General features: G+C 42.3%; 1 protein-coding gene across 1 annotated transcript in view; it reads left to right on the forward strand.

The window, feature by feature from the left end:
* The window catches only part of GALNT13 (polypeptide N-acetylgalactosaminyltransferase 13), a 299621-nt gene extending 275950 nt beyond the window's left edge, over positions 1-23671 (forward strand). Inside the window, exons 11-12 of the mRNA XM_038751351.1 lie at positions 7352-7486; positions 20463-23671. Of these exons, the coding sequence (XP_038607279.1) occupies positions 7352-7486; positions 20463-20603 (276 nt within the window). The 3' untranslated portion in view covers positions 20604-23671. The remainder of the gene's footprint in view (positions 1-7351; positions 7487-20462) is intronic.
* The last annotated feature ends 304 nt before the right edge of the window (positions 23672-23975 follow it).

Here is a 23975-nt window from a genome sequence, read left to right on the forward strand (position 1 = left end):
ACTTAGAACAGTGCTAGTAAGCACTTAATAAATGCCATCATTATTATTATTATTAAAGTAGTTGATGGGCGGGTAAAAAGCCAGAGATAATTTTCTACGGAGATTTTGCTCAGACGTATGGAACCCTGGAATCTTGGGAGTTTGGAATGGAGGCAGCACTTTAGTCCTTTGCATCTATAACTTTTGTATTTATTCATTCAATCATATTTATTGAACACTTACTGTGTGCAGAGCACTGTACTAAGTGCTTGGGAAGTACAAGTTGTCATGTTTTCCCCCTCTAGTCTGTAAGCTTTTTGTGGGCCAAGAACATTGTCTCTCAGTTCTTTTGTGCTCACCCAAGTGCTTGGTACAGTGCTCTGCACACAGTGATCACTCAGTGAAAACCATTGATTGAATGATTGACACCATCCACTTGTTTCCAAAGAGGGCTCTTTTTCTGTGCAAGAAAAATCCAGGGGGAAGTCTGTCTAGGGAAAGCCAGCATGATGAAGCCCAAAATAGCCACTTTCTGCACCAATATTTGTAGTGCTACAATAAAGCAGTCTGGGTATCTGGAGCCTAATGTTTGTTTATTTATTAGGTTTCTAAAATTGTGCTCTACATTTAAACAACCTAGGGGTACACTAGGAAATATGTTTCATTAAAAATTAAGGGGAGAATACACAAAAAGCAGAATGAGGAATGGTTGTAGTGTATGGGGTAAAGCAACATAAAATGGGCAGCAGGAGTATAGAACTAAAGGCCCCATCTAGGCTCTATTCAGGATAGGCCTACATAAAATAGCCGCTGTTGTACGCTAATGTGCCTTCCGGAAGACAGTAGGTGGAGGATTCCAACAGCCATGGCCTTTGGAGCAAATGCCAATCAATCAATCAATCAATAATAATAATAATAATAATGGCATTTATTAAGCGCTTAATAAATATGGAAATTTATTAATACTCTTAATTTATTAATACTCAATAAATGGAATCAATCTGATTCCATTTCTGGGTATTGTGTTAACATGGGGACTGTAAACAGGTGAGGCATGTAAATCTACAGCATTTCTTCCAGTGCCCAGTTAGGGGAGAACAGCTTCCTCTGGGCAATGATTCTGGATCATTGAGTCACCCTAAAAATGGCAATCATAATAATGATGATATTTGTTAAGCACTTACTATGTGTCAAGCACTGTTCTAAGCACTGGGGTAGATATAGGTTAATCAGGTTGAACACAGTCCCTGTCCCACTGGGGGCTTACAGTCTTAGTCCCCATTTTACAGATGAGGTAACTGAGGCACAAAGAAGTGAAGTGACTTGTCTAAGATCACACTGCAGACAAGTGGCAGAGAAAGGATTCAAACCCTTGTCCTTCTGACTCCCAAGTGTCCCTAACATCAAAGACCAAAGGGACAGTGGTGCTGAGGAGAGGGGGCCTTTCTGTGAGGGAGGCATGGGGCTTCTTAGAGGTTGGAAATCATTTTTGAAATGTATTTTGTTTTTTCATAAATTTTGTCCAGGCAACAGGAGATGAGTATTGCTTGGTCATGGCAATCCCTTGGGGATTCGTGGCTGTTAGACGTCCCATTAGGAGGAATTATGCAGACTGAGACTGGAGAGAGGAGAGGAAGGAGGGGAGGAAACCAGGTGGGAACTCTGAGGACCTAGATGGTCCATTATCCTTCCCATGAAGCAAGCAAAACTTAACCCACTCCAATTTTATAGGACTGATATAGATTGGAGAAGGGACCTGTCTGAGCTGCAGAATCTTCCTGCAAGATCCTGATAACATTCCTTGCTAGTTTGTCCTGCCCAAGGGGCCAAGGACTGGGGTCAATCACCAGCAGTTTGGGGTGGCAGGATGGCTAATGGCCAGTGACAGCAGTAAAAATAATAATAATGATGGCATTCATTAAGCACTTACTTTGTGCAAAGCACTGTTCTAAGTGCTGGGGAGTTTACAAGGAGAACAGGTTGTCCCACTGGGGGCTCACAGTCTTCATCCGCATTTTACAGATGAGGGAACTGAGGCACAGAAAAGTTAAGTGACTTGCCCAAAGCCACACAGCTGACAATTGGCAGAGCTGGGATTCAAACCAATGACCCCTGACTCCAAAGCCCATGTTCTTTCCACTAAGCCATGCTGCTTCTCTGTTTTGTGCTTCTCTGTTTTGTGCTATTCGCCACACAGTAGCGGTGTGGCCCACTGGCCCAGGTAGAGCAAAAGAGTTGATTGGTGGTGGTGGTTGTGGCAGCAACTACAAGGGTTGCTCAAAGCTGTGCCTCATTTACCTCATCTGTCAAATGGGGATTGACACTGTTAGTCCCATATGACACAGGGACTGTGTCCAGCCTGATTTGCTTGCATCTACCACAGCGCTTAGTACACTGCCTGGCACATAGGAAGCGCTTAACTACCGTAATTGTTATCATTATTATTAAAGTGAGCCCACTGTTGGGTAGGGACCCTCTGTATGTGTTGCCAACTTGTACTTCCCAAGTGCTTAGTACAGTGCTCTGCACACAGTAAGCACTCAATAAATATGATTGATTGATTGATTGATTGATTGATTGATTAAAGAGGCCCCAGCCAAGTTGCGTGACTGGACCCTGGAATATGATGAGGAATCAATCAATGAATCAATCAGTGTCATTTGTGAGCACTTTCTGTGTGCAGAGCACTGTACTAAGTGCCTAGGAAAGTACACTACAAAATAGTTGAGAGACAAGAATAACTGCACACAAGGAGCTTACAGTCTACAAGGAGAGACAGGATTAAAATAGCTTGGGGATAGGGGAAATAATAAGGAAACCACCCACCTGCATCTTTCCCTTTTTCTCTCTCCTCCTTTTCCCTTTTCCCCTCTCTTCCTTCATTTCTCTTTATCCTTCTCCCCCCCACACACACACAAACTTCTCTTTCCCTCCATTTTCTGACCCCTCCCTTCTCACTGCTCCTCTCTTTTGACCCTGGCCCAGATCCCCGATTTCTAGAGAAGCAGCATGGCCTAAGTGGAAAGAGCGCAGGCTTGGGAGTCAGAGGATCTGGCTTTTAAACCCCGCTCCACCACTTGTCTTCTGTGTGACCTTGGCCAAGTCACTTCACTTCTCTGTGCCTCAATTACCTCATCTTTAAAATGGGGATGGAAACTGTGAGACATTTGGGACAACTCCTCACCCTCGGCTTCAAGGCTGTCCATCACCTTTCCCCCTCCTACCTCACCTCCCTTCTCTCCTTCTCCAGCCCAGCCCACACCCTCCGCTCCTCTGCCACTAATCTCCTCACTGTACCTCGCTCTCGCCTGTCCCGCCGTCGACCCCCAGCCCACATCATCCCCGGGCCTGGAATGCCCTCCCTCTGCACATCCGCCAAACTAGCTCTCTTCCTCCCTTCAAAGCCCTACTGAGAGCTCACCTCCTCCAGGAGACCTTCCCAGACTGAGCCCCCTCCTTCCTCTCCCCTTCCTCCCCCTCCCCATCCCCCCGCCTTACCTCCTTGCCCTCCCCACAGCACTTGTATATATGTATATATGTTTGTACGGATTTATTACTCTATTTATTTATTTATTTTACTTGTACATTTTTATTCTACTTATTTTATTTTGTTAATATGTTTTGTTTTGTTGTCTGCCTCCCCCGTCTAGACTGTGAACCCACTGTTGGGTAGGGACCATCTCTATATGTTGCCAACTTGTACTTCCCAAGTGCTTAGTACAGTGCTCTGCACACAGTAAGTGCTCAATAAATACAATTGAATTGAATGAATGAATGAATGTACGTATTTATAACTCTATTTATTTATTTTATTTGTACATATTTATTCTATTTATTTCATTTTGTTAATATGTTTTGTTTTGTTCTCTGTCTCCCCCTTCTAGACTGTGAGCCCACTGTTGGGTAGGGACCGTCTCTAGATGTTGCCAACTTGTACTTCCCAAGCGCTTAGTACAGTGCTCTGCATACAGTAAGCACTCAATAAATACGATTGAATGAATGAATGAACAAGGACTGTGTCCAGCCGAGTGACTTGTATCCACTCCGGTGCTTAGGACAGTGGGTGGTACATTGTAAGCGCTTACCAAATACCAGTATTTTATTATTATTATTTTTCCCTTTAACCTATGCAGTGCAACGTGTGGGGAAATAAAGTTGAGTAATTTTGCCCGTTTTTCTCTTCCTCTCCTTCTACTTCCTCTCCAACCCCCTTTGATGGTATTTGTTAAGCATTTACTGTGTGCCAGGCACTTTATTGAGATGGGGTAGATACAAGCTAATCAGGGTGGACAGAGTCCTTGTCCCATATAGGGCTCATAGCCTTAATCCCCATTCTGCAGATGAGGTAACTGAGGCACAGAGAGGTTAAGTGACTTGCCCAATTTCACACATTAGACACTGGCGGACCTGGGATTAGAACTAAGGTCCATCTGTCTCCCAGGCCCATGCTCTATTCAGTAGGCCATACTGCTTCCTCCTTCTCAGACATGGACTGAAATGGCTGCCTCTTCCTGACCTTAAGTTCATAAAAAATGCCACATAGGTTTTCTGCACTCAGAAAATACCATTGATAGTGACAAGCAGCTGCTTCTCTTTCTCATCTGGCACAGACTGTGTTTTCCCATCAATCCTCATCCTCCTCCACATCTCCTTGAATTTGGCTTTTATTGTAGGCAGGAAAATAAATGCATGAGATCCTAGCAATACTTAAACCTAAACTGTGAAGTTAGTGAACATTTTGGAAATGATTTGACTTCTCCCATTATAATACATTTTTTTCGACAGATGATTGTGTTACTGTAGGATAGTCTCACCCAGTTGAGTCTCAGAATCAGCAGAGGGAGCCCAAGCTGTCTGCACACTGATGCTGGGATGAAAGCTAGATATTGGTTTTTAAACTCAGTTTCCTGTTCTCCCCCTCCCTCTTTCCCTCTCTCTTTCTCTTTCCCTATTTTCCTCCCTCTCGCCCTGCCTCTCTCCATTCTCTCCTCTTACACTTTCCCTTTGCCTTCTTCTGTTCTTCCTCCCAATCTCTTCCCTCTCTCTTTTTTCCTCTCTTCCTCTCCCCCCTTTTTTTAATGGCATTTATTAAGCGCTTACTATGTGCAAAGCACTGTTCTAAGCGCTGCGGAGGTTACAAGGTGATCAGGTTGTCCCACGGGGGGCTCACAGTCTTAACCCCCATTTTACAGATGAGGGAACTGAGAAACAGAGAAGTTAAGTGACTCGCCCAAGGCCACACAGCTGACAATTGGCAGAGCCGGGATTTGAACCCGTGACCTCTGACTCCAAAGCCCGGGCTCTTTCCATTCAGCCACACTGCCTTACCTTGCTTCTCTTTTCCCCCACTCTCTCTTCTCTCACTTTTCTCCCCACCCTCTCTCCTAATCTCTCTCTTTCTCTTTCTTTCTCCCCAGCTCCCTCTGCTTTTCCTCTCTGTCTCTCCCTTTCTCTCCGTGTGTCTCCATGTCTTTCTATTTTTTGGTGTATTTCTCTCTCTCCAGGGAATCCTGGAAAATTGGGGGACAGAGTCAGTATAGAAAGGGTTAAGGAATCAGAAAGAAAATTCTTCTCTTCTCCTTTCAGGGGGTCATATGAAATTGGAATCAAATAGGACAATATTTGAAAGAGTTTGTTGTGGATGGGTGTTGGTATGCTTTGAAAAAGGGGTTTAATAATAATAAATATGGTATTCATTAAATGCCTACTGTGTGCCAGGCACTTTACTAAGCGCTGGGATGAATACAAGCAAAGCTGTCCTTAAAAATACACATTGTGCTTTGAAAAAGGGGTTTAATAATAATGAATATGGTATTCATTATGTGCTTACTGTGTGCCAGGCACTTTACGAAGCGCTGGGATGAATACAAGCAAAGGTGTCCTTAAAAATACACATTCTGGATTTCTTAGCCCAAATGTAACCCACTTTGACCTAAATTATTACACAGTGATATACAGGAGCCAAATAGTTTGGGGACCAGAAGTATCTGGTTAAGGAAATGGAGGGCTTTCCTATTGACAGTAAAGCAACTGAATGGCAGTTTTCAAAAAGCCTTACTGGATAATTGCTCCTTAATGTCTGAAGCACCCCCAGCTAGGTTTGCAATCTAATGAGAAAGATTTGGTAATCAATCCATGCTGTTTGTCATGATTGGGGCTAGTTCAGTCAAGCAATGGCAGTGATTGAGTTTGGATACTCTATCCAAACTATACTTTGGATGGAGTTTGGCCAAGTAAAGAAGAGAAGCCGCGTGGCCTAGAGAAAAGAGTATAGGTCTAGACGTCAGAGGACTTAGGTTGCAAACCCTACTCTGCCATTTATCTGCTCTATGACCAGAGGCAAGTCACTTAATATCTCTCTGCCTCAGTTACCTCATCTGTAAAATGGGGATTAAATCTTCCTCCCTTCAACATAGTCCTTGTGAGAAAAGGACTATGATCAGCCTGATAATCTTGCATCTACCCCAGTGGCTTGGAACAGTGCTTGACATTTGGTAACTGCTTAATAATAATAATAATAATAATAATAGTGGTACTTGTAAAGTGCTAACTCTGTGCCAAGCACTGGGGTAGATAAAAGTTAATCAGTTTGGACATGGTCTCTGTCCCACATGGGGCTCAAACTCTTAATCCCTGTTTCACAGATGAGGGAACTGAGGCCCAGAGAAGTGAAATGACTTGCCAAAGTTCTCACAGCAGACATGTGGCGGAGCAGGAATTAGAACCCAGGTCCTTCTGACTCCAGGCTTGTGATCAACCACTAAGCCATGTTGCTTCACAAAAAGTGCTTACCAAAAGGATCATTTAAAAAAAAGAGTTAGAAGATACTATTCCCTGCTCTTCTGGGCTGGAAGGGTAAAGCCTTTTGGACCTAGTGCTACAAGTCATGCCAAACAATAGAGGCTTCAGGAATGTTGCAGGAATCATTCTCAAAAGGAAAAGCTCCCTGTAGCCTGCAACACTTCTGCACAGCTCTCTAAAAAATGTTTACACCTGTCTTCTTAGTATGTGGCCCTCAATTCAGATTGAGTTGTGCAACTTTGCAACATTGTCTTTTTAAAGCTCTCTTGTGAAAGAGATTTCACAACTGCTCCATGTTTTGAAGAGGAATCGCTTCCCGTCTCCATGGTTGGAAGAGCCCAGGAGTATTGTGTTGATAGTGACCTATAAAAAGTTATGAAACACCATAAAGAAAAAAAATTACCTCCCAGTGGTGTGAAATCAAACCTACTGGCCAGTGATTCTTCCTAGCAACCGGGCATCTTACATTTCAGACAGACTTGACTAACTCTAACAACCTGGAAGCAGATAGTGGTCGGAGGGATCGGTTATGAGGATCCTCAGTCTAAAGTTATTTCTTTTTATCATTCAGGTTTTTTCTTACACAGCAGACAAGGAAATTCGCACTGATGACTTGTGCTTGGATGTTTCCAGACTCAATGGACCTGTTATCATGCTGAAGTGCCATCATATGAGAGGAAACCAGCTTTGGGAATATGATGGGGAGGTATATTTCCTTAATTCCAATTATTTTAAAATACATAAACTTTATTCATTTTATATATCTACTCTCACTAATTTTTTTCTCTTAAGCTGAGATTTCTATTTATTCATAAAATTTTCCATATTCATCTTGGTACTCAGCAGTCTTTAAGCAAAATGTCAAATGCATATGCATATGCATACCAGTTCAGTATTTTCCAAAATTGGGTAATCTTGAGTATCATTAGTTTTGTTGAACTAGAAGTTGGACTAGAATGAAGGCAGGCATTTAACTTTTGATTTTGTACAGCAGATAATTTACAGGGATCTCAAACCTACATGTGGAATAGGCATAGACTGTGAGCCCACTGTTGGGTAGGGACTGTCTCTATATGTTGCCAATTTGTACTTCCCAAGCGCTTAGTACAGTGCTCTGCACATAGTAAGCACTCAATAAATACGATTGATTGATTGATTGTGTTGGGTAGAATAGCTGAGCCCTGGCCAGATACCCTGATTGGGAGCAGAGGGTTGCAAGTCTTCCCACAGTAAGAACCATCCTAGAGAGATTACTGGGATGGCAACCAATCGATCCATCTGCTCCGGAAATGGAAGCCCTCACTCCTGGGCTCCTCTAGGGAGTTAGGACCCTGAATCCAGGGGTCTCCAGCAGTGTCTTTCTTTCCCAAAGGAAGATTCTAGATTCTACCCCCTGGATAGACCCTGGTGCCAGAAGGATGCGGCCTTTCAGTTAGAAATGTGAGCCATCCGCCTTTTGTTTCCAAGATAACCTCCCGATGGAGATAATATAAGGCCGTGTTCCATGAAATTAAAATTATGGGAACTTTGAAGCCGACAGGACATCGATAGCCTTTTGTTTGGAGAAAAGACATAACACCACAAAATCCCAGTTGGGGAATTTATAGGCAAGCGCTGTGTAAAAATCAAATCAGCCATGAGATGGAGCTAATAAAAAAGAAATATCCTCCTTTGTGAGAAGAAACTAGTTGGGAACGGCTTCGTTTCTCTCCACAGAATAAATGGTTTGGCAAGTTCTGTATTTTCTACTTTATTAAGTGGTTGCTGATTTATATGGAAATAGAAATAAATTGTGGTCTCACAAAATGACTAATCTTCTAGGATTAACAAGCTTCTCACTTCTATGGGGCCTTTTCTAAGCCTTAAACTTTGGTCCCAGATCACTCTTCATAAATGGCATTGTGAGATCTCATTAGTGCCTTTGGAAATCTGACATCTTACATTTTTAAGATCTTTTTTTAATGTCGTTTAGATTGCCTAGTAGATAAGGGCAGAAGGCTGACAATCTTTCTGGGATTTGAAATTACTGTTCTGCAGAGTGTAAATATTTGTGTTGATTCTTAGATCACTTAATCATCCTCTTGAGCTATGGAACATTCCCACATCTGGAACGTAATTCATTATGGAACTATATTGTGGCTTCAATATACTCTGCCTCTGTCTCTGCTTTCTCTCCATTACCTACATCTGCCCCTCTCTTTTTCTCATTTATGTCATCAGCACTGACTTCCTCCTTCTCCTTGTTTCTCGTCATCATCATCTTTCATCTCTCATCAATTTTTGAGAATATATTGAGAAAGCAGTGGTGGTTTAGCCTAGGTCTGGAAATACGATCTTCTCTCACATACCAATATGAAACTTTAACTTTCCCCTAGTCTTGTATAGAGAACCAGATAGCGACAAACAGGAGCCATATCAGATGTTCTTGTTCCTTAAGGGTTTGACTTCTCTGCCTGTTAGAGGGAAATTTACATGTTTTTTTCCAGTGTCTAGTGGCAATAAGATGTTTCTGTGTCGGCTTCCACCCTAAGTGGAGCCGAATGGTCACATTCCAAATAAACAGATCCATTATCTGATTGAAAGCTGTTGGTGGATTCAAAGATGGCACCCTCTGAGAGTGAAAACTTACATTGTGTGCCTAGATGGCTGAGAAGTCTGATAATAGTTTAAGTTCTTCCCGTAGATTGCAAGGTCCTTAATAGTGTTAACTCTGTTTTTTCCCAAGCACTAAGTATGGTGCTCTGCACAGCCTGAGCACTCTGTAAACAGCATTTATTGAAGGATATGAGACTGAAAGCCCTGCATTTGCTAATTGAAATAGTAGCAGTCATAGTAGTTATGATATTTATTTGGTGCCTATGGGGGTCAGTGCACTGTAGGAGATCCTTGGGAAGTGCAACAGATACCTACAAGGAGCTTATATTTTAATGGGAAATATAGTCCTGGCACTGAGTTTGAAGCCACACCTTTTCGGTATCCCATCTAAACCTTTGCTCTAAAACAAGGCTGTCGTTCCCAATTGCCACATGCCTGGCTTGTGTTTCTATCACTATAATCTCCCAACGGTACATAGATCCGACCCTATATTTGAGACCATTTCCTTGTCTCTCTAATATGTACCTTTTATCTTTATTACCTATTCCTCCCCGCACCTGCCTCCTTCAACTCCCCGTCAGCAATGGTTATCTTGGGTATCTTGCTATCAACCATTCCTTTCATAAATACCACTCTCTAAACATAAATGGGCATTACTTCAGTGCCAGAAAATTGATGCTGTTAAGGAAGAGAATACAACTGGGAATTCCTTTCTATAATACAACATGAGGGCAGATTGTAAATAGCCTGCTCTATCTACAGACCACAGAATTCAGAATGAGTTTGGGCTCTCAACATGTTCTTTCACTTCTGAAAAATTGAGAGCTTGTGAATGATTAGCTCAAAAACAATCACAGCAGCATGGCTCAGTGGAAAGAGCATGGGCTTTGTAGTCAGAGGTCAGGGGTTCAAATCCCGACTCCGCCAATTGTCAGCTGTGTGACTTTGGACAAGTCACTTAACTTCTCTGTGCCTCAGTTCCCTCATCTGTAAAATGGGGATTAAGACTATGAGCCCCATGTGGGACAACCTGATCACCTTGTATTCCCCCCCAGTGCTTAGAACCATGCTTTGCACATAATAAGCACTTAACAAATACCATCATTGTTATTATTATTAATGGCAGAAAGTTGTTATTTGCATGTATTTGAGCTAAGTGTTTAACCTCATCTAAAGATAAAGATGCAAGAAAGAGGGTTATCCATTGAGGAGAGTGAATGGACTGAAAGTCAACAAAAGGGCAAACATAATAATTTGGAGCATCAAAAGGAATAGGGCTTACAGGGATGGAGAGAATCTTCCCAGTATGATCTGCTCTGGACTGACCCTTTTGCGAATCCCTTGTCTAGACCTGGACTCTAGAGTCGAGGCAGGTTTAAAGGAGGGGCAATCTTTCTTGACTTCAGCAAGACTCGTGATTCTGCCCACCTGACCTATTCGTGGGTAAATTAGGAAGATAACTCCCCAAATTGAGAGATCTATTCACATGTTTTGGATTGATGTCCAGTGAGGTTATAGATGGATAATCGTTAACTTTGGGGGATATGTTCAGGGGCCCATGCTGTGTATCTAATTCTCCTGTAACCAGGAGAATGGGCTAATAATCATGCTCCTTCAAGTTACAGGTGTCCCCCTGCAGAAAGATGGGGTTGTTACAAAAGCAAATTGGGTTGGACCCAGTCCCTGTCCAAAAGGGGGTTCACCGTCTCAATGCCCATTTTACTGGTGAGGTAACTGAGGCACAGAGAGGTCACACAGTAGATAGGTGGCAGAGCCAGGATTAGAATTTATGACCTTCTGACTCCCAGGCCAAAATGTTGCAAAGTGAGCTAGGTAAAGTAGAGAATAGTCCAACAAGAATGAGCCCAAGCAGACACACTTATGAAGAAATGCAAAATGGCACAGATTCAAGCAGGAAAACCAAGTGAATACATTATCTGAGTACTGAGGATTAGCCCACCTTAGCCTGTGACCTAGAAAATTCATAGTTTTCTAACTGTAGTTAGAAAAACAGAAAATAACCAAGTTATGGTCTGGGGGAGGACAGCTGAGAAAGAAAGAAAAGACAGCAGACACGTCTGCATTTCTCTGACTTTCATTTACTTGTACATTCAGTGGGATAGTTTAGCTAAAGTGGTTTGGAAGTCAGAAACATCAGAAGCTTTCCAGAGAAAATTGGGGAAGTCTCCTAGCCGAAAACATCACTTTTCCAGACCTAAGAATATTTGAGTCCCAGTGATTTATTTGAGCCAAGCCATATTCACTCAGAATTTCACTTTCTACTAACGGGATAAATGCCGCACAATAAGTACTTCCTATTTAGGTAAATGCCAATTACAAATCAGCTCTTTCAGTATCACTGAATTACTTCAAACCCCAAGTGTGCAAATTCATAGAATAATTAGCATCCCCTTTACATTGAACACCCTGAGTAAAGGTCTGCAAGTAACACGGTGGATTTACTTTTCTGTGTAAATCTATCATTTTCTCTCTTAGTACCCATTTCTTAAATAACACACAAATGAATTTAGCTCCCTACTTCTGTAATATCTGGCTCCTAAGTGTTCAATGTTGATGGAATATTTGCATACCTAGCACGGAGCAGTACATAATTCCCCAGTTTGCTGGAACGCTTTCATGAAAATTGCATTACTTACCAAGTTGCTCTGAAACCTGTAATGCAGTTGAAGAGCAAAAGAAGATATTTCTCACTTTGAATTTTCGTTTCTTGGTCTGTGTGCTCAGTGGAAAAGCTTTAACTTGAATTCTAGATGAATGAGTTTAGCCATTCCTTCCATTCTCGCTTGTTCTGGCTGCGTTGTTTTCCTGGTTTGAATAGTGTTAAAATTTTTTCCTGTCCCATTTCCCATAGCTGAGTAGCTATGTACAGTTATAAATTTCAAGACCTGAATTTAGCAGCACACATTTATATTCAACACTAAGCAACCCGGAGTGAAGAGCAAAGTGTACTGCTAAAATATTCCTGCTTTTCCAGCCATAAGGGAAATGGGTTGAGCAGTTCTTAGATATATCAGTTCTTTTGCTGAGAATAAGTTTGTCCTAGTCACATCCTAGGGAACTTTGCAGAACTAACTGAAGTACGGCACAAACAGAAGCAGTATATCCTAGTGGATAGAGCATGAGCCTGGAAATCAGAGGAACCTGGGTTTTAATCCCGGCTCTGCCACTTGTCTGACAAGTGAACTTGGGAAAGTCACTTAAAGTCTCTGTGCCTCCTCGGCCAACTGAAGATTAAGACTGTGAGCCCCATGTGGGATAGGGACTCTGACCAACTTGATTAGCTTGAACTGCCCCAGCACTTAATACAGTGCCTGGCACATAGTGAGCGCTTAACAAATACCATTAAAAAAAATCTTACATAAAGCATTTGCCACTGTCCCAGTGAAGACCTTAATTTGAGAATTTATTTGACTTTGTGTGTGCTTTTCTCTGCTTCTGCCAGTATGCAGGTAAATGGGAATATGATTTGAAGGTAAGTGCAAGCTTGGTGATAGAATCTAGGTTAGTCATTCCTATGGTAGATCTGAGCACAGATCTGACCCACATTTCCTTTTAGAATGCTTTTTAGGACAGTGAAAAGATGCCTTTCCACCTTCCTATTGTGAGATACATAATTGTAATATTATTAGGAAGAATCTATTAGTGTGAAAAGACATCAGTAGCTAGTCATATACTATTAATTTCTGTGTGTAGAAAACCCGGAGGTTCAGTTTTCGGTATGGCATTTTGGGGACACATATAGTCAATGTCTTCAACCATTCATCTGAATAAAGGGTCACATTCCTAGGAGAATAATTTTTAAATTTGTGGCCTAAAACTCCAGGCAGTAGAATAAAGTTCATTTCATCATCATCATCATCATCATCATCATCAATCGTATTTATTGAGCGCTTACTATGTGCAGAGCACTGTACTAAGCACTTGGGAAGTACAAATTGGCAACATATAGAGACAGTCCCTACCCAACAGTGGGCTCACAGTCTAAAAGGGGGAGATAGAGAACAAAACCAAACATACCAACAAAATAAAATAAATAGAATAGATATGTACAAATAAAATAAATAAATAAATAAATAGAGTAAAAAAATGTGTACAAACATATATACATATACACAGGTGCTGTGGGGAAATTTCATAATTTTAGCTTGAAGGTGGAAGCTTAGAAATACAAACTATGGCATTCAGCCTCCAGTGAGGTACTAAGAAATGAATCCAGAGCCAGTGCAATAGGACTTAATACCGTTTCTGGAATCAGGAGAAAGAGTTGACTACTGTGTTTGATGAAATAAAGCATTTTAAACCATGGCACAATAGAAAAATGTTGAAATTTGCCCTAGGATGAAAGCATTAATGGACAGCTGACTGGAAACTAAGATTGAATCTGGTGAACTAGAAGGACATTATAAAATTATTGTAGACTTTCCAGCAGTGTGTCAGGTTTGACTAAGGATAGTTCCAGTGGACTAGCCTAAAATATCACTAGGGTGCTACTTAGAAAACGGGTGTAATTCATTCATTCATTCAATCGTATTTATTGGGCACCTACTGTGTGCGAAGCACTGTATTAAGCACTTGGGAATATCTACAATATCTAACTTTAGACTAGCCTGCATTGGGGGCATTTGTGCAATTGCAAATAAACATTGCAAATGGGAACGGTGTAACCATGGGTGGTTAAGATGAGTAGAAAGCTATACAATACTATCCCATCTTAAAACAGCAATCTTATTACAGCACCACACATAGCTCACTACCAATGAATGGATCACAGAAAGCAGCTCTTGAGCATTCTTTCTCTTTACACAACAGTGAATCAATCAATCATATTTATTCTGGACTTATAGTATGCAGAGCACTGTACTAAACACTTGGGATAAAACAATATAGCAGACACATTCCCTGCCTACAACAAGCTTATGGTCTATAGGACATAAGATCATTCATTTTCCCGGCCCTTGGGATGTTATCCTACCCAGGTTCTTCAATGATTTCTCTCTCCTTTTTAAATGGTATTTATTAAGTGCTTACTGTGTCGAGCACTGTACCAGGTCCTGGGTAGATATGCTTAATATAGTGCTCTGCACACAGTAAGCACTCAATAAATATGATTGAAGGAATGAATGAATACTCAGGTTGGGCACTGTCCCTGTTCCACATAGGGCTCAGTTTGAATCTTCATTATACAGATGAGGTAACTAAGGCACAGAGAAGTTAAGTGACTTGCCTAAGGTCACACAACTGATAAGTGGACGAGCCAGGATGAAAGCCTAGGTCTTTCTGACTCCTAGGCCAATTTCTATCCACTAGACAATACTGCTTCTTGGCTCTGTATTCCCGAGCTATTCTCCAGAAGGAAAGACAAACATTCAAAACGAGATTTTACCGCAAATAAAGAATCTTAGCCTTAGTAGTTCATTCTTTTAATACATTCACAGAAAATGCACTGCAATGTTTTATCTTGTTTTGCTTTTTTATGATATTTGTTAAGTGCTTATTATGTGCCTGGGCTCACAGTCCATGTCCCACATGGGGCTCACAGTTTTAATACTGATTTTACAGATGAGGTAACTGAGGTACAGAGAAGCTAAGTGACTTGCCCAGGGTCACACAGCAGACAAATGGCAGAGGCAGAATTAGAACCCAAGTCCTCTGACTGCCAGTCCTGTGGTCTTTCTATTAGGCCACACTGTTTCTATTAGCTGTTGGTGATAGTTTGCATTTGTTGTTAAGGAGGTGGTTACCAATAAAGGAATACAGGGAAAAGGGAAGAGGACAATGTAGTGGGAAAAGGAAATAATCTGATCTAATTCAGGGAATTCAGGTGCCAGGGATAAAGAAGACCCCTTTCCATCAAGCAAAGCAAGTCTAGAGGGGGAGACAGACAGTAATATAAGTAAATTACAGATATGTACAAAAGTGCTGTGGGGCTCAGGGAGGGGGGAATAAAGAGTGTGAATCTAAATGCAAGGGTGAAACAGAAGGAAGTGGGAGAAGAGGAAATGAGGGGTTGGTTGGGGAAGCTTTCTTGGAGGAGATGTGATTTAAATGAGGCTTTGAAAGTCAGCGAGAGTGATTGTCAGATATGAAGAGGGAGGACGTTTCAGGCCACAGACAGGACAGGGGCTTGAGATTGTCAGTGAGATGGACAAGATTAAGTTACACTAAGTAGATTGGCATTAGAGGAGTGAAATGTGCAGGTTGTGTGGTAGAAGGAAAGTAGCGAGGTAACATAGGAGGTGGGCAAAACGATTGAATCAAAAGGGGCAGAATTGAAGTAGCACCGGACTCGCCTTGGCATGTTTTTCCCAGGGGGGCCATTGTTTAGTCATTGCTCACTGCCATGTTCCTGAGGAGGAATTTATGCACAGAGATGACCTTCACAGTGGTTGTACACACAACCACCGGTATTGTCGGTGTCAGGAGCAGGTTTCTTTGCATCAGGGACAGACATCTGAACACGTTCACCGGCTTTGCTGGGTAATTACTCTCCTGAGGAGAAAGTTGCACTGGAATAAAGTTGCACAGAACTGAGGCTCCACTTCATCATTAGACCAGGAAAAAATCTAGCCTGTTGCTCTTCCAGGAAAAATAAGCTCTGCTTTACAGCCAGTTGTTCCTCAAGAACAATTTGACCATTTGTCTTGCGGTCTTGGTAAAGATTCCAGTGGGCTTTCTCTCTCGGAATTCACTGGAGCCTTAACGGTTCTCAGAAATTATTGAAAGGACAACTGACCCTTACCCCAAATAGGTAGCCACTGTGGTGGATGATCCAAAACTCCAATTTCTGAGTTCTGCACTGGCCCACAGGCCCTGAGTTGCACAAAAACTGCCATATCTGGACTCCACCCTTCTCAAAAGCGCACTTATTTGAAGTAATGTCACCTGCATACTGCAGCAATTACTGCCTCAGCCCCTGCCCTCACACTATTGCAGAAGTGCACCAGAGGGGCGTCTATGAACTCACGATCAGCTCATAATCAGAAAATACTCCGGAGATCAAGGAGCTAAACTTGACTGACCCCCTCAAGGTCCTTCCAGAACCCTTAAAAAAGCAGCATCACGGAGTAGAAAGAGCATGGGCCTGGTTTCTAATCTAGACTCTACCGCTCATCAGCTGTGTGACCTTGGACAAGTCACTAACTTCTCTATGCTTCAGTTTCCATCTGACTTTCAAAGTCCTTGTTCATCTAAAAAGGCCTGATTCATGTTAATTCCAGTGTTGAACAAGGTGAACAGCCAATAGGGGCAGTTTTGCCTTTCTAGTTGTAGGTCAGGATCAAATCCTTGGACTCTAACATGAGTGTCCACTTAACCCTTCGGGCTGCCACTTGAAAAGGCCACCAGGGTTCAGGGGACCAGAATTCTTATTTTCTCCATTTTGAGTGAGGTGGAGGCTCTATCCATTGAGTTGGGCACTGTTTTAGTCACAAGTGGGCAACTACTGTAAGCTGTGTCTTCAGTTTGGGCTCAGGGGAAGTAGGGAATTCAGTTTACCCTATTAGATAGAGCACAGAACTGGGAGTAAGGAAACCCTCATTCAAATGTGAATCCAAATGGAAGGGTGACACAGAAGGGAGTGGGAGATGAGGAAACTAGGGCTTGGTTGGGGAAGGCATCTTGGAGGAGATGTGATTTAAATGAAGCTTTGAAGGTGGGGGAGAGTGATTGTCTGTCAAATATGAAGAGGGAGGGCTTTTCAGGACACAGGCTGGACAAGGGCAGTCCCAACTCTGCCACTGGCCTTCTATGTGAGCTTGGATAACTCACATAACCTCTTAGGGCCTCAGTTTCCTCATCTGAAAAATGGGGAAGAAAATAGACTGGGAGTCCCTTGTAGGATGGGGATTGTACCAAACTCTCAATCTTCTATCTATCCTGGTGGTTCACAAGTAGTATGGCCTTATTAAATACTATAATTGCTAGCGTAGTAGTAGTTGTGAGAGTGATAGTAGCTACTTATCTGTTGTGTGTCCTTGGGCAAGTCACTTCTCTGTGCCTCAGTTACCTAATCTGTAAAATGGGGATTAAGACTATGAGCCCCATGTAGGATAACCTGATTATCTTGCATTCACCCCAGCACTGAGAACAGTGTTTGGCACATAGTAAACGCTTAACAAATACCATGATAGTGATAATAACAGTAGCAGTAGAAGTAGTAGTAGCAGCAGCAGTAGTGTTAGTAGTGCTACAGGGGAAATTTCAGGGGCAAACTGTGACCATTTTGTTGCCTTTATACTTGATTTTATCATTATTTTCTTTGTCATACAGACACATTCATTTCTTCACCTAATCACCCGGTCATGTCTCACAGTAAGCAAACTACATGATGACTCTCAAGATCCCACAGTGGAGATGTGTAATGGCAGTCCATTACAAACGTGGGTGCTAAGAAACTATTCACGGTTGGAAGTTTTTAGGAATATATTTTACAGCCCTACTGATTATTTCCTATAGCAATTCCAGGAGGTTGGTATTAAAGCCTGTGTAAGTATTGTAGCTGTTTTTAGTCATGCTTTAATTATTGCCATGTTCATTTCTTTCTTGCTAATGCACTGAAATAGCCTTCGTTGAACAGTCCACCCTGCATCAAAGTCTTGTCTGCTATCACTCAAACGTTAAAGTGTATTTTTTTAGTATATGCAGATAAGTTAGTCATTATTTTCCCAGTTTTACTGTTCTTGAAGGTAATCGTGTTTACTTTGGACTACCATTTTAAAGTGACCGATAGCTGCTGCTGAGTACTTCTTGTGGAGAATTTTAATTTCTATTTTAAAACATGAAAAATTGAATAAGGTTCAACTTTCAAGATTGACTGGGATATTAATTTCAATATTTCTAAACAATGGTGAAAAGAATTCATATTCATTGCTCTGTGGAAAAAATAGCTGTATTCATCAGAACACGGCCAGAAAATACACTTCCATTCTGAAGAGTATTATTAAAACATATTATTTTGAATTGTATTTCTGAAGAGTATTATTAAAATATATTATTTTGAATTGTAATTTTTGTCTTTCAAAATATTCAGTTATTGAGAGATTTTAAAATGCCTTCCATTATTGTACTGGTTAATGTGAACAGCTTGATATGATTGTCTTAATTTTACATGCCTTTGATTGATAATTACCTAGGCGGGTTGTTTGGCAAGAGTGCTTTTTATTTGACTCTTTTTTTATTTGCTCACAGAATCCTATTGACTTGCAATCTGGGAGGGTGAAATTTGCATTCAGGCTATTCGTTGTTTAATCATAACCCTTCCTGCAGCAGAACTCAGTTTCGTCCTGAATATTAAGAAAAACATCTCCAGATTTCCAGAATTATGTCTTTGGGTCATGACCGGGGCTGATGGATTGGGGACCAAGCTAGCAGGGATTTTGTGATAACATTAATAATGATGCAGGAAGAGTTCTCTGAGGAGAAGTGAAAAGACTAATAGAATGACAGCCAAATATGCAAGTATCCTTTGAGTTAAAAAGATCATTGAAGCTGGCCAGCAGGATTATTATTAGAGCTTCATTAGGACTTTCTGGAGGCTGGGTTTCTCACGTAGTAACCGACTGGTCATTTGGTAAATTTTATTTACTGAGCATCTGTTCTGTGCATACAATGAAGTAGAACCTAGTCCTACCTTCAAGGAGCTTACATTTTCAGCAGGGCAACAGTCCAGGAGAGATAAGCCTGGGGATCCGTCCTCTAAGCAAACTTCACCTATTTCCCAACCATTTAGAGTCCCATTTCTGGTGGCATAAATGTAGTATCTAGCTGATGAACCTAGATATAGAAACCCATGTGGTGGCAGTTAGCTGCTGCTTGGAGCAGACACGTTCAGCTGGGAATCTGCCATCACATCTTGCAGCAATCAGCCTTAACCTCTGCCTTCCTGTTAACTCTACCATAGAGCCCCATGTTGGACCCTGCCCTGACTGCTTGGCATAGTGGATAAAGCACAGGCCTAGGCGTCAGAAGGCCCTAGGTTCTAATCGCGACTCCGCCACTTGTCTGCTATGTGGTCTGGGGCAAGTCATTTTATTCTCTGTGACTCAGTTATCTCAGATAATAATAATGATGGCATTTATTAAGCGCTTACTATGTGCAAAACACTGTTCTAAGCACTGGGGAGTTTACAAATTGATCAGGTTGTCCCACTGTGGGGCTCACAGTCTTAATCCCCATTTTATAGATGAGGTAACTGAGGCACAGAGAAGTTAAGTGACTTGCCCAAAGTCACGCAGCTGACAAGTGGCGGAGCCGGGATTTGAACACATGACCTCTGACTCCAAAGGCGTGCTCTTTCCACTGAGCCATGCTGCTTCAGATGTAAAACGGGGATTAAGACTGTGAGTCCCATGTGAGTCAGGGATTGTGTCTAACCTGATTTGCTTGAATCCACCCCACCACTTAGAACGGTGTCTGGCACGGAGGAAGTGCTTAACAAATGCCATAATTATTATGAATTATTATTATTATTATTACTTATAGCTGGTCAAACTCAAGGGGCAAGCAGGTAATCCATTTGGTCAGACCAGTTAGAACCATTCTTCTGCAGTCCAGCAAGGGATTGTCACTTGGTATTTAAAAGTCAGACCATGAAATGAAGGATCAATTCCTCTCCCAATCCCTGCCATCTTTGGGTCACAGTTCCTAGGAACCTAGAAGATGGGAACTTTGGAGTTGGGTGATTTTGGTGAGATTTAAAAACAATAATAATAATAATAATGGCATTTGTTAAGAGCTTACTATGTGCAAAGCACTGTTCTAAGCACTGGGGAGGATACAAGGTGATCAGGTTGTCCCATTTGGGGCTCACAATCTTAATCCCCATTTTACAGATGAGGTAACTGAACACAGAGAAGTGAAGTGACTTGCCCAAAGTCACACAGTTGACAAGTGGAGGAGCCAGGATTTGTCTGATTGTCTGATATGTCCGATCATGCCAACCTTTGGACAGGAGGCTAAAAAAATGGGTGGTTGGGTTCAAAATGTCAAAATCAACATTAGAATTGGTAAAGGAACTTCAGCTAGATCCTCATGAGATTAACATTACGTGCATCTGTTGTCTTTTCCAGCGGCTTACCCTAAGGCACGTCAACAGCAACCAGTGTCTTGACGAGCCGTCGGAGGAAGACAAAATGGTGCCCACGATGAAGGACTGCAGCGGCAGCCGGTCCCAGCAGTGGCTCTTACGAAACATGACGTTGGGTGCTTGAAGCAGGGAGAGACTTGCTCGTGGGAGCAGGGGAAATTGGGAGCACCTTGGTTTTTCTGTCATTTCTGTTTGGTGATGGGACCATCCTCTTGACGAAAGCCCCCTTAAGCCTCCACTGAGGAACCAGGTCCTGGGTTAACTGTCTCCCTTTAACCTCAGTACTCCGGAGATCCCCAAATTTGGAACTGTTCAAAAAAAGCACATTAGTAGGTACATATCCCATGAGCTATCTTTGGGCATGTCAAAAGGTTTCCTGCAAAACCGAGTCTCACCAAGGGTTGTGTGTATTTTCATTCTTGTTATGTCATATGATATTGCTCGACAATAACAGATCAGATGCCTTACCAAAATAACTCACGTAATGAATGATTCTCTCAAAATCAGTTATTTTATAAATTCTGTCTACTCCTGCTGGTGGTGCGGCAGCATGGAGAGACGATTAGTGGCTGTTTCGGTTCATAAAGTACAAAGGACTAAGTGAAAAAAAGCTTCTGAGCACTCACTCCGCTTCAATAGAAAGACTGTTTCCCATTTTGTGCAGGGAAAAATGAAGTCATTACCGTTTCAAAACTTAAGTTCTTTTTAACAGCTGAAAATTTGAACAAAGGAGGGACATTAAGAAATAGAAATTCAAATAAATGAAGCTACAAGATCTTTCAGTCACACTGAGGAGGGTCATGAGTGATGCCACTGAGGTCGGGTAAGTGCTAGCTAAACCCCGGTCACATGGATCCAATGGACAGATAATCCAAGAGCAGTCGCCAATGGCTGTAGCTTAATGCCTGAAACCTGGTTCCTTAACCAATCCCTTTGGCATTAAATATGGCAGCCAGGATGGACAGTTTAGAAACCTGCTCAAGACTTCAGGGACTGTGACTGACCTACTATGCCATAAACCAATGCAGCATGATGCATTATGGAAGGATTTCGAGCTTTAACTCTGTTCTTGATCTGATAGGTCCCTTGCTATTTTATCCAGATTTTCTAAACAACATACAACTTTGAAAGAGTTCCACTGGCATGCTGCAATATTAGAATCTTGAAGCTACTACCAGGGCAGGAAAATGTAATAAAATGTTATTTGTCATAGATTCTCTCACAACCTAATTTTAATTTCTGTTTTGGGTTATAGTCCAGGATGGATTATATATGAACTGTTGCTCATAGGTGATGCTCTCACTCCTTTCTCCTTCCTGCCCATCTCTTCTCCCTCGGCGGGAGCAGTAAGACAGTATTTTCCCACACAACTGAGAATGAGATCTGACCCAACTGATCATGGGGGAAAGAAAAGCTACCCCCACCGGGTTCTCTTACCCCTCTCGATAGCTTTTTCATATGTCCGGCTTCTCCTGTTCTGCTATTCCCTATGGAGAAGCTCTGTGGGCAATGCTTCTTGGAGCCGGAAAAGGTGGTGGGCAGTCCTTGGCAGGTTGCAGAGATGGATGGTGATGGAGAGGACTTTCCATATCAGTTTCAATAACAGTATTGATTGAAGTCCTAAAATGTGCACCTACTATACTCCTGTGGCACTAGGCCCTTGGTGAATGTGCAAAAGTAGCAATGGTCCTTGAGTTAGTACGGTCCAATGGGAGGTCGGTAGACCTGGACTCTTATGTTCCAGTTAAAGAGCAAGAGAGTAGTTACAAATGAAGGTCTTCGGAGTCAATAGGAGTTGAACTCTTGTGGGGTGATACTTTATGCTGTATGATTTCGAGAGAGAACTAAATGACTGAGAACAGAGCATTTGTGTGTAATGGGATCCACTCTACACTTTGGAGTGGAAAAGGCACCAGCCAAATGCTAGGAATGACAATTGTATTTCTCCTGTCGCTGCAGGATTCTCCCCTGCAGGCACTGGTCTGTCTCATCTGTAGAAGGAACAGCCTTAATCATCTCAGGGCAGGTGGATGGGGTGGGGAGGAGACAGGCGATGAGCACTTTGAAACTGTTGGAACCATCCTGGGAGAATTACCCCAGAGATGGCAGGAATGGCTCCAGCCTCCAGGACCCCAACATAAATTCAGGACCTGTCCTTCGCAGGTACCTCCACGGTCTGGGGCACAGGGGGAACACAGGGGATTTTGTGGTGGGGGTCTTCTTCCTCCTTCCACGTTAGGACAGAGAAAGGGATCATGGTTTCTTCTTCCTTTCAGTCCCTCCATGTAAAGAATCACTGGTGCTAGTTGAGTCAATAGACCGTGTGAATGACCTATTTAAAAATGGCATTCCCCATCCTGCAGGATCATTTCCCATGCCATATTATGCTCCCCTTTTAGAAATAGCCAGTCAATCATATTCATTGAGCACTTACCATGTGCAGAGCACTGTACTAAGCACTTGGGAGAGTACGATAGAACAGTAACCAGACACATTTTCCCTGTGTTCAGTTACCACACACCAAAATGGCCAGTCATGGTCCAAAGGAAGAAAATCCAAACATGCATCTTTTATTACAGAGAGTTAAAGAAACGATGGAAAAAGTCACTTGGACATGCAGATTGAGCCTAGGGTCTAATTTTGCTCTTCAAATTGGACCCTTCCATTGACACCGGAAAGGTTGAGCTGCCAGATCAAAACTTAGTACAATGCTCGGCACATGGTAATCGCTCAATAAATACGATTGAATGAATAACAAATAGGTGTTCCAAATTGGTCAACAGCATGAGAGGGTATACACTATGGTGTTTCTTCAGTGTCCCTCGGGATTTAAAGCATGTTCTGGGATGACACAGGTTCAGTTATCGCTGTGGTGATATTTAATGTCAGACAATGCCTAACTGCGAAGCACTTGTAAAGGCTGCTGAGTGCAGTTTCATTCCACTTCTTTTTACTTGCACAATGTCGTAAGTCGTGAAGAAGGAAGTGGTACTAATGTGTAAGTGCCTCTAAATGGTGAGAAAATCAGATTGTTCACGTAGCCTGACAGAGCAGATCAATGTCTTTACGATGGACCCAATCGTTTTGCATTGCCTACACGTCGTGATTGTAATTTTTTCTGCCCACACTTGTTCTAGTCACCGCCTGCCTAGGCCAGTGCCGTGTGTGTGTGTGTGTGTGTGTGTGTGTGTGTGTGTGTGTGTGTGTGTCTGTGAGAGAGAGAGAGAGAGAGAGTGTGTGTGTGTGTGTGTGTGTGTGTGTGTGTGTGTGTGTGTGATGGGGGTGGAGAGATTATGGCCATATGAAATGACCCAGTTTTCTCACCTCAAACACCTGCGGTTATCGGTATTTTGCAAATGCTAAAACTCAAGTTCTCTTCTCAAGAAGTTGTGCGAAACTGTTGGCGGATGAAGGAATCAGAATCTAACATGAAAGGCTGAGTGATAGAAGGAAAAATGTTTTGACCACTGAATGCCCTAAAAATCTTCCCAGAGAG

The sequence above is a fragment of the Tachyglossus aculeatus genome, chromosome 9 (assembly GCF_015852505.1).
Source record: "Tachyglossus aculeatus isolate mTacAcu1 chromosome 9, mTacAcu1.pri, whole genome shotgun sequence".
In the NCBI taxonomy this organism is placed as follows: Eukaryota; Metazoa; Chordata; class Mammalia; order Monotremata; family Tachyglossidae; genus Tachyglossus; species Tachyglossus aculeatus.